We start from the raw sequence: 11,505 nt of genomic DNA on the forward strand, positions 1-11,505 counted from the left end.
CTAATTTCATGCAACAAGAGCTTGAGTTTCAGGGTCTTTAGGACCTCGTCATTGGTCTAGAGCCTATGCCGAACCCTCGACTAGCTCACCCTAATTACATCTATCAATGGAGAGTCCGCAATGCCACAGCCAATGTTGAGCTGATGCAGGGATTGCTTCCTGAGTTTCACTCTCAGTTGCAGCACTTCCCGCTTGCGTCAGAGCGTTAGAGTCACCTTCTCGACCGCTATGCGGCTCGTGATTGTACTCGGCGCATCAATCTCGACTTTGAGCTTCAAGAGTTCTCTATTAAGGAAGGGGATGATCTGAAAGTCAAGCTGGCTAACTATAGGCGGTTACTTGCCGAGTTCGCCACTACTAGTTCTCCAAAGTCAGATGACGATCAGGTTACCAGGCGCATTCTGGCTGGCTATTTATAGCCGATCTTCTGCAGTCTTCCACACACTTCTGATCGCAGGTTTCAGGCTGGAGATTCGTGCAAATTACATCTCCATTTGCAGATTTCAGGCTGGAGATCATGCAGACTGCAGCGGACTTCGAGGTGAACAGCAGGTTGCATCGTCGAGGTGGAGACACGCAGTCCCGCGCACTGCGCCCGTGTACATATCTGCATATCTTTGTATACAGCACACTTTATACAGTAGATCTTCATCTTCCACTGTCTCTTTCTCTCTTCTCTCTGCGTTCTCTCTCTCTCAGTCTTGGTCCCACGCTTCCGCATCGCTGCACTCTGACATGGTATCAGAGCAGTGAAGAAGGGCTGACTGAGTGAAGAACCAACCTGAAGAGGAGATTCCATCGCGACACAAGGCTGCATTTCGAGCGTTCGAGGCCGAGCGGGAGGGCTGCGCATCGGAACAAGGCTGAAGCGAGCGTGGGCGCGCGGGAAAGGAGTCCAGTTGGTGGATTTGCTGCTGTTTACTGTTGTTTAAAGAGGAGGAAGGCTGAGTTTTCAGCTTTCAAGTGCAGGTTTTGCTTTTTCATCACCTCCGGCGGGTGAAGAAGGTTCGGGACGCGAAAGAAAGAGCCCTAGCAGGCTGCGTTTTCACAGTCAGAGGGGGCTGCTTTTGCGTTTGTGAAGGCATTACAGGTGAAGATGTCTACAGAGATTGACTTGGAGTTCCAGACGATCATAGACCGGAAGGTGCTTGTCTTACCGGCTCTTCCCGCAGATCAAAAGCTTGATGGCGACAATTACCGCATCTGGCGCATGATGATGTTGGCCATCCTTGAGTCCTATGATTTGGCGGAGCTTGTACAGGAGATCGACCAGCCCTCGGTGAGAGATGAGTCCAAACTCTCTTCCGATGCTTGTGCAGAGTTGGCCAAGGCACAGTCTCACTGGGACAAACTGAATGCCCGGATTCGTTCTTTTCTTTTTTTGTCTTGTACTACAGCCATGATAGCCCACATCGAGCACTTGACGGTGGCCCGAGAGATATGGCTGGAGCTTGATCAGATGTATAACCGGATGACCCTTATGAAGCATGTTTCTTTGGAGGTGCAGATGTGGACCTTGTCCGTGAACAAGTCTTCTTCGTTGCAGGAGCACACCAACAAGCTTAGACAGCTTCAGATGCAGGTTCAGAATGCGGGGAAGCCGATTTCCTCCAAAGACATGGCGATCACACTTTTGTCCGAGTTGTCGCCACGATTCGATGCTTTTTACTCCGCTCTTATTGCTTCGGGCCGTGAGTCTACTCTTCGATGGGAAGAGTTGGTTCCTATGGTCCTGGACCAAGAGGAACAACTGAAGGGACAGCATGCTTCCAAGTCCGAAGCCTTGACAGGTCAAGCCTCTCAAAAGAAGGGGAAGGACCAAAAGAAGAAGAAGGAGGACAACAAGTCAAAGAAGGACAAGGACAAAGAATCCACATGCTATATTTGTGGAAAGACCGGCCATTGGAAGAAGGATTGCCCTAACAAAGACAAAAAGGACACCAACAACAAGAAGGACACGAAGGATTCTGGAGCGGTGGCTGCACCCTCATCAGCTACCTTTCTTCATCTAGCTGTCATTGAGGACTCTGCACCGAATGCTTCTGATGCTGCAATGCCAGCTCCCCAGGCTCGAGAGTGGATCGTTGACAGTGGTGCCTCCCGGCACATGACTCCTTCATCAGTTGGTGTTGCCCAGTTGCGACCTTCGTGTGGGCAGATTCTCATTGGAGATAGCTCTTCTGTGTCTATTGCAGGACAGGGTGAGACGCAACTTATTCCAGATGGACATGGTGGTACCCATATCTCAGAGGTCTTGCATGTGCCCGGTTTGGGGTATCATCTACTTTCAGTTCATAAGATTTGTTCACTTGGACTTTTGGTGGAATTTGACAGTGATTCAGTGCGAGTCCTTGATCGTGGGTCAAGAAAGGTTCTCTCATCAGGATATGAGGAGAACGGCATCTACAAATTGACGTCTTCTACCGCTCTCTCTACTCTTCTTCTTACCTCTTAGACACAGTCAGAGCTATTGCATGCTCGGTTTGGTCACCTCAACTATGATTATCTTCGGAGGGAGTCACGTGGACAGCTTGTTCGAGGGTTGCCGGACATAGTGGTGAGCCAGCAACCATGCGTCTCCTACATTCTTGGAAAGCAGCATAGGGATGCGATTCCACCAAAGCTTCGCAGCAGTCTACTTCACCGATGGAGCTTGTATCTACGGATCTTTGTGGCCCTATGAGGAACGAGTCCTTGAGAGGAAGCTCGTACTTCATGTTGATCGTAGATGACTACAGCAGGATGACATGGGCCTATTTCTTGGTGTTGAAGTCGGAGGCTTTCTCCCACTTCAAGGATTGGCTTCTCTTTGAGGAGAACCGATCAGGCCGGCAATTGAAGACCTTGCGATCCGACAAGGGTGGTGAATTTGTTTCTAATGAGTTTGCTCGTTTTTGTGCAGATAAAGGTATTCACCAGGAGTTTGCTAACAGCAATACTCCTCAAGAAAATGGCATTCTTGAACGAAAGAACCGAAGTGTGATCGAGATGGCGCGCACCATGATGGAACACCGACAGACACCTCAGTTTCTGTGGGCCGAGGCTGTGGCTACTGCAGTCCACATCCTTAACCGATCCCCCACTTCGGCCGTTGATGGGATGGCATCTTTTGAGGCCTACTTTGGAACTAAGCCCGATGTTTCTTATTTCAGGGTTTTTGGGTGTGATGCCTATGTTCACATTCCCAAGGCTCATCGTGATAAATTTGAAGCAACTTCCCGAAGACAGGTGTTCGTTGGCTACAGCTCTCAATCCCAAGGCTATCGTTTGTATCATCCCGTCAAGCGGGATGTGTACACCAGTTGAGATGTGCGGTTCGTGGAGGTTCCGGCCATAGGAGCGGGTGAGGAGCATCCCGTTCTTGGAGATCCAGGGGAGAGTTGGGCTCCCGAGACAGTTCCTTTGGAGCTAGCGCCTTTTGATTCCGATTCGGTTTCCGATAAAGAGTCTACTGTTCCACCGGTCACCCCCGAGGAGTTACCACCAGTGGATATCCCAGAGTCTTCAGCTGATGGAGAGCGACGAGGAGAGGTCCCGGCCTCCTCCTCATTGGGCCCGTGACACACTCCGAGATTCAGGGATCGAGGGAATCCCTGAGGAGTGGGGACCGCAGGATGGTCCACGGCGTTCACGGAGGCACCAGGCACATTCTACAGAGCTTGTTTACTCTAACTATTGTTTGATGACCCGTGTTATGCAGGATCGAGAGCCCACCTCCGTGAAGGAGGCTTTACAGTCTGCACCATGGAAGAAAGCTATGGAAGCCGAGTTGGAGGCTATTGAGAGGAATGGCACTTGGTATCTCGTGCCTCGCCTCCCGAATAAGAAGGTGATTGGCGTCAAATGGGTCTTCAAGACCAAGTACCTTAGCGATGGTTCTTTGGACAAGCACAAGGCTCCCCTTGTTGCTAAAGGTTTTGCACAGCGCCCAGGGATTGATTGTCATGACACTTTTGCCCCCACTGCTTGTATGGCGACTATTCGAGCTATTCTTGCCTTGGCTGGCCATAGGAGATGGCCGTCTACCAGTTGGATGTGAAGTCAGTCTTCCTTAATGGTGATTTGAAGGAGGAGATCTATGTCGAGCAGCCTCCTAGCTTTGGATCTTCAAATGGGCAAGTCTACAGGTTAAAGAAGGCCTTGTATGGCCTCAAGCAAGCTCCGCATGCATGGAACGAGAAGATTGACTTGTTCCTTCAGTCACAGTTGGGATATTGGCGCTCCAAGGCCGATCCGCAGCTTTATGTACACACTTCCGAGTCTGGTTGTATGCTTTTTGTGTTGTATGTTGACAAATTTGATTGTCACAAGTGATCATGCACAGAAGGTCAAAGAGACGAAGGCAGCTTTACATCAGACATTCGAGATGACGGACTTGGGTCTACTCCATTTCTTCTTGGGCCATGAGATTTATCAGTCTCAGAGGGGGATTTTCATCTCTCAGCAGAGATATGTACAGGAGCTCTTGGTTTCTTTTGCGATGGAGGATTGTCGGACCATTTCTACTCCTATGGATCCGAACTGGAAGGCCACTTCACATTCAGCTTTTCCCATGGCGGATGCTTCCCGCTACCATCAGTTGATTGGATCATTGATTTGGCTCCTCAACACTCGTGTTGATCTTTGTTTTGCTGTTGGTCTCTTGACAGGGTTCATGAGTGACCCTCAGACGGTGCATTGGCAGGCTGCCCAAAGGATACTTCAGTATTTGAGGGGGACATCTGATTTAGGGATTCATCATCCAGCAGGCACAGGTGGTTCAGATCTTATACTTGCAGGTTGGAGCGACTCGAATTGGGCTGGTGATGTGGACCATAGGCAGTCTACTACAGGTTACTGTTTTACCTTGGGTGCAGGTGTTATCTCATGGAGTAGCAAGAAGCAGCCCATAGTAGCCCTTTCGTCTACTGAGGCGGAGTATCGGGCCGCGTCTTCCACCACATGTGAGGCTGTGTAGCTTCGGAGATTGTTGGAGGAGCTTAGCTACCCCCAGACTCGTCCTACTTTGCTGCAATGCGACAATGAGAGTTGCATGCCTTGGCACGGAATCCTGTTTTCCATGCCCGGACGAAGCACATAGAGATCCAGTACCACTTCATCAAAGAGAAGCTTCTGGATGAGACCATCGCTGTGGAGTACTGCAAGATGGAGGACAATCTTGTAGATTTGTTTACGAAGACGCTTCCCCAGGCTCTACTACGGAGACGTGCCAGATCCCTCACGCTTCTGCCTCGTCTAGGCTCTAAGAGGGGGTGTTAACAATGTCAGATCCTGGCCGTACAATACGGCGACTGGTCGGACTGCCACGCGGCAGTCCGACTGTACTGCACCAGTCGGCTGCATTTAATGCAGCCGACCTACCTATTTTGGGCGCATTCTGGCTGGCTATTTATAGCCGATCTTCTGCAGTCTTCCACACACTTCTGATCGCAGGTTTCAGACTGGAGATTCGTGCAGATTACATCTCTGTTTGCAGATTTCAGGCTGGAGATCGTGCAGACTGCAGCGGACTTCGAGGTGAACAGCAGGTTGCATCGTCGAGGTGGAGACACACAGTCCCGCGCACTGCGCCCGTGTACATATCTACATATCTTTGTATACAACACACTTTATACAGCAGATCTTCATCTTCCACTGTCTCTTTCTCTCTCTTCTCTCTGCGTTCTCTCTCTCTCAGTCTTGGTTCCACGCTTCCGCATCGCTGCACTCTGACACTCACTAGATGCGAAGGCAAGCCAATAAAAGAGTGACCCCCTCTTTCTCAGATGGAACCAAAGAATCTAGACCTATCTAGCAGCAACTCCCTAAGAAAAACCGGTTTTGCATACATTGCCAAAGAGCAGGCCATGTGGATGAGGAGTGTCGCTCCAAGGCCCAAGATCTTCCACCTAAAAAGCCTCAACAGACCGCTGCGACTACACAGTCCAGTGGGGCTATGCCTTCCGCTCCTACTTCATCTGCTCCTTCAACACCCGTTGTTGCTGTTGAACATGTGGCTTGAGTACAACCTCAGTAGCCCAACTCTTTCACTACCCTTGAGGGACTAGCTAATTGGTCTGCAGGTTCCGATCCTGTTGCACTTCATGTATCTATCTCACCTTCCTCCCCACCTCGTCAGGCGTTCCCTTGGCAAAGCCCTGCTACTGGACGTACGCGATGGTAGACACCTTCTTCAACTCGCAGGCCTCTAGGTCCTTTCAGATACCCTAGGTCAATCTAGCATTCATTGTTTGCACTCTTAGAGTCAAACCCATAGGATTCATTATCCTTATTTTATCCATTTTTTTGTCTTCCGCTGCATTTACTCACACACATACACATTCATTGCATTTATTTTAAGTTACATTTTCTTTATGTTCTGTTTTGCTTTGGAGCATCTCACCCCTAACCTCTGTGTTTGCAAATTCTCATCTCTTTTGCAGGGTTTTGTCTTTCAGTGTAGGGTTAACTTGTAGGTTGCTTCGGTCCTCCCTGGGCTAGAGACGTGGGGATGCGCACCGTTCCTTTCGTGGTTTCATCATCCTAGGAGTGCTTGCTCTTCTTCCAGCATGGCGGTTTTCCCTTCCCAGGCGGATCATGTAGCATCTCTCTCGATGCTATCATGGCGGTGACTTCTACCTTGCTCTTCTAGCGAGGTGGTTCATCCACTTCATCCACTTCATCTTCTTTCATTCTTTATGGTTCTCGGCACCATATGAAGACCGACATTAGCCTCCTCTTCCTTCTTCGGCATCTACATCTAGGTTGAGAGGGGGCTCCTACCCTTCTTGGTATTCTACAAGCTCCAGCACTTTGTCTTCGACATCGGCTTCATCCCCTTCTGGGTCACTTTTACTCAATCGGCCGCATTCCATCAAATTTACTTTACTTATTCAAAAAAAAACCAAAAAGAAAAAAAATCCATGTAGTTTCATCTGCCTTTGTAGGGCAAGTGGTAGGCTACTAGGCAGCCGACGTGTACCCTTTGTCCAATGCCCTGTCCTCTCTGGGGTGACTACTTGGATTCCCTTGGTCAGATAACCATCGCCTATGTAGTCTTGATAGGCCACTGAGCAGCCAACGTGCACCCTTTGTCCGATGCCTTGTCTGCTTTGGGGTGGGACGCCTTGGGATACATAAACATCGCAATGGCTGGCCTAACCTTTCAACTCAGTTTTGGACCTGAGAGGGGGAATTCAGCTAAAATATGCATTACTTGCTGATTAGCCTCTTAGACAATCCAAAAACACACTAAAAAAGCTCTTTTAGAGTAAAACCCTAAAGCGTGGAGCAGTTCGAGAGAGTTCAATGGAAACCCTAAAATCGAAAGCGGTTCGAGAGAGTTTAGTGAAAACCCTAATTTTTGGGGCACCCTTCCACATCTATAAATAGAAAGGCTGCCCCCATTCAACCATCATCCTTGTTTACAAGTTACACCAACCCACACACCTTTTGCTGCTATTGGCGCCCATTTTCCAGCCTGCAGCCCACCTCCATCTGCTATCCAACCATCATCGATTGCAGCCACATTATCTTCAGCCTGTCCATTGCTGTAGGCGACAGCTTTCAACTGCTGGCAACTGCTCCAGACTATCCCAAATTGTTGTTCAACCTGCTATCCATCATCTCCAAGGTCAGCCAACCTACGTTTTCAGCATTGCAAACCTTGACACTCTCAGACACTGTTTCAGCCTGCTATTTACAGCAGACTGTGTACAATTTCCAGCCTGCGATCGGTGGTACACTGCTGCATTTACCAATTTCCAGCCTCCAAACTGCTGCGTTTTGGTGACCAGCCTACTGACATTCACTATTCAGCACTCCTACACTCCGACTGGTGGTCACAAACTTGGGATTCGTCTTCGGTGGACACTATACACACTTACATTCATTTACAGCATTCATTCACTTCAGAGTTATGTTCTCTCTCTCCCTTCTTCTATTTGTGTTTGAGTTTTGAGTTTTGAGTTTTGAGTTTTGCGTTTAGGGTTTGAGTTTTGCCCTCTATGTCTGTGTCTGTCTCTTTGTGTTTCTGTCGATGGTCGTACACTCTGTGTGTCCTCAGTGCAAACCCTAGCAGTTTCCTTCACATCTTCTTATTATTTGCCTAATAATGCATAAATGGGAAGGAAGACTAGAGGAGAATGGGATTTTGATGACAAAGTCAAGCCCTAGGGAAAAGGATAATACACATGTAAATGTAAGTATTGTCCTCATAATTGGGATGGAAGACCGACTTATATCAGAGCTCATATCCTCAAACTCAAGGGCTATGGTGTGGACAAGTGTAAAAATGCATCACAAAGTGTCAAAGATGCCATTCGAAGGCTGCATGAAAAGAGAAATGCAAAGAACTTTGGCTTTACCCCCCTATCATATCATCAATTGCGCACAAAGGAGCTAAACAAAGAGGTCACATGCATCAATTGCGCACAAAGGAACTAAACAAAGAGGTCACATGTATAGAGCATGAGTTACTACAAGTGCGAGAAAAATGGAAAAAATATGGCTGCAATATAGTATGTGATGGTTGGTCTGACACTCAATATTGATCTCTCATCAATGTCGTTATATTATGCATCTATGGGTCAATTTTTTTAAGCTTTATTATGATACCTCTAGGCAATATGAGTCAAGGGAGTTCATCTACAATATATTGAAGGATGCCATTCTTCATGTTGGCCCAAATAGTGTAGCATAACTATGTATGGATAATGCAACAAATTGTGTGAGAACAAGGCACTTGGTGGAGCAAGAGTGGTCTCTTTTTTTCTACACTCAATGCACATGCCACTATTTTGACTTTTATTAAGGGATATTGGGGATCTTCCTATCAAACATGGATGCAACAATGGAAGCATAAACAAGTACTGAAATAAACTACTAAACACAAGACAGAAGAGAGGGAGAACAAAAGAACACTACAAAGAAAGAGAATTCAGAGATGTGCTAGGAAAATGGAATCCACATACCAAAAAAGAGAAGGTTTCATACAATAGTGAGCTGCTAGCTGCATAGGCACTGGCACTAGCTCCTCTCTTCAACGGGAAGTCCACCTAAAAAATGATGATGACTATATATGTGGAGAAAGAGGAGGAGCCCAAAAAAAATAAGCCATAACTAGCAACTGGTCAGCCAATATTCAACTGGCATAAAATGCCAATCCAATAAAATGCCTAAAATATACGCCCAGCCCAACTGACATGCACAAACTCACACATGAGCTAACAATCCTACCATAGCAGCCAAAAATGTCAGAAACATTTAGAAACGAAACCTCGTAAACATGTTTCATAAGTTTTTTACAAGAGGGGATAAAATAAGAAATACGGGCTTTTTTGTATAGGGATTTTTATAAGTTTTAACTAGGGAAAGAGATTCTAAACCTCTATCAAACTCTCTTAAACAAAGAAAGGCTAATCAATCTTGAGTAATAATACATGAGAGTCAACTGAGAATAATACGTTACATATCCATGATCCATTATTGACTTGTCACTTATGTCAAACTTACAAGCTATACTATGGTTCAAAACTCAAACATTATGATTCATACATCACACAAAGAAATTTGAAATAAACATGTAAAGTCCATGTACAATCTAAGTCAATTGCAACATCATGATTCTCATTCCAAAACAAGCTAACAAAATGTCAAAATTGAGTATAAATCATAATATATCATAAATAACTCATAAATGAGACTAAAGTCATATAATAATCAACTCTCAAGGTAAGAAGAGATACTAGATTAATAAAGTCCAATAACTAAACAAAATCCCAAAAAACTCAATCTCTCATCCTAAATCTTAAGCCCTAACGAGTCTTTACTTATTACCATTATCATGTTTAACATTGCCTAACAGTTTTTGTCCAAAAACCCACGTTTTTGGGCTCCAACTCACCTGCCCCATCTCAAAAAAAAAAAAAAAAAAAAGCCTCGCGTTTTTGCTATCAAAAACGTTTTTTACTTCAAGAAATGTTTCGTAAGTTTCAAACTCAAAGAAATGAGTTTTGTTGCTACTATGAATCTTGCTAACACCCTCTCTCAAAGTATGGGTTATCTGATACAATACAATGATACAATGATAATGACTCATCACAATCCATAAAATATAGAACCACCAAAGTGGAACCATGGATACCCAAGCAATGGGTGATCAAGCCACCACCAAGATGGCTCGGAGAGAACCTAACGTCGATGTCAATCATAGAAGCTCCTGAAAATAGAGAAGAACCATAGCATGTCTCTGTGTCCGTCATTAATGTCTTGCAATAGCATACAAGACCATTCTATTAAAAATCCCTTTGAACATATGTGACCATGGATTCCCCGTAGACCACCAAAGTGTCTTCTCATATGAGCTCAAGATTAGAAGCCAAGCCTACTCTCTGTCAAATATCAACCCATTATGAACCTGGATGTCAATCCAAGCTCCAGGGCTTGAACCTAGAAGACTTCAATCAATGCGTTAGGAACGTCTCTCTCTGAAACCTATGCATCTGTATACCTATCAAGAATGAAGGGTTGTCTTCTCTTTCTTCCGTGAAGCTGCTTACTCCTTGCAATCCTTCCGCAAGCAGCCCTTCTTACCATAGTGATAACACTCCACCTTCAACTACTTGTCCCCCCTTTGTGAAGCTATAAAGGCCTCACTAGAACCTCCATAATCAAACGGAAGCCTCCCTTGTAAACGCAAAGATGCCTCATGTCCAAACAGCATCAAAGACATGTGTGAAGCTCGTAGGTATAGATGATGTCCGCGTCCTCAAAGCATTTGTCACTCCATCAAACTCTAGGGGAAGCTTATAGAGTACCATTCCCACAAGATGTGCCTTTGAAAGGGCAAACTGCATGTGTCAAAGCTGATCCTGTACTTATGTAACGCGGAGCAAAAATGACTGAATGGTGTCCTTAGACTCAAACTTCATCTGCTGAAGCTAGCCATAAAGGATCTCTGCATGCATGGTGAAAGGTGCCTCGTACAATATCTAAAGCTTCAACCAAACCTCGGAAGATGTTCTACTTGAGGTAACCACCAATAGCACTTCTTTAGAAATACACTAAAGCACTACAAAATACGCACATGCATCGTCCAAAGCCCATGTATGCATAACTTCCTCATGGTTGTCCTCATCAAAATCTTCCAGGAGTGAAAAGGATCCTAAGGCCAAAGAATAGCTCCACACACAATGTATCAAATTCACTTCTACACAAACTAGGCTTTCATCACAGCGCAGTTCAATAAATGAAACCCTAGATGATAAGAAAGGCTAGGGTTTAATTGTTGAATAAATGCTACAATCATAGATTGACCTAGAATCAGGTAAATATGCTCACAAGGTCTCTATCGTAGCAACTAGCTGGGATAAGTCCGAAAAGACCTTTAGGCATATCATTTTTAACCATGATACAACTCGATGTCAATACAAGAAAACTCAAGTGTCATGTCCTCAAGAAAATGATGACCACCTTCATTTTTCCACAACAGATTGATCGGCCATAAACACATGGGGGACTTACCTG

At 45.8% G+C, this 11,505-nt stretch overlaps 1 protein-coding gene across 2 annotated transcripts in view; it reads right to left on the minus strand.

The window, feature by feature from the left end:
• NFD6 (nuclear fusion defective 6) overlaps nt 1-11,505 on the minus strand; it is a 39,379-nt gene that overhangs the window by 18,676 nt on the left and 9,198 nt on the right. The window contains exon 3 of one of the 2 annotated variants that reach the window (XM_087686250.1): nt 8,952-9,035. The exons of the other annotated variant lie outside the window; for it this stretch is intronic. Coding sequence (XP_087542376.1) covers nt 9,007-9,035 — 29 coding nt within the window. The 3' untranslated portion in view covers nt 8,952-9,006. The remainder of the gene's footprint in view (nt 1-8,951; nt 9,036-11,505) is intronic. 2 annotated transcript variants of the gene reach the window in all.

The sequence above is a fragment of the Lygodium microphyllum genome, chromosome 10, assembly GCF_053477565.2.
Source record: "Lygodium microphyllum isolate KBCC chromosome 10, Lygodium_microphyllum_v1.1.10, whole genome shotgun sequence".
Classification (NCBI taxonomy): Eukaryota; Viridiplantae; Streptophyta; class Polypodiopsida; order Schizaeales; family Lygodiaceae; genus Lygodium; species Lygodium microphyllum.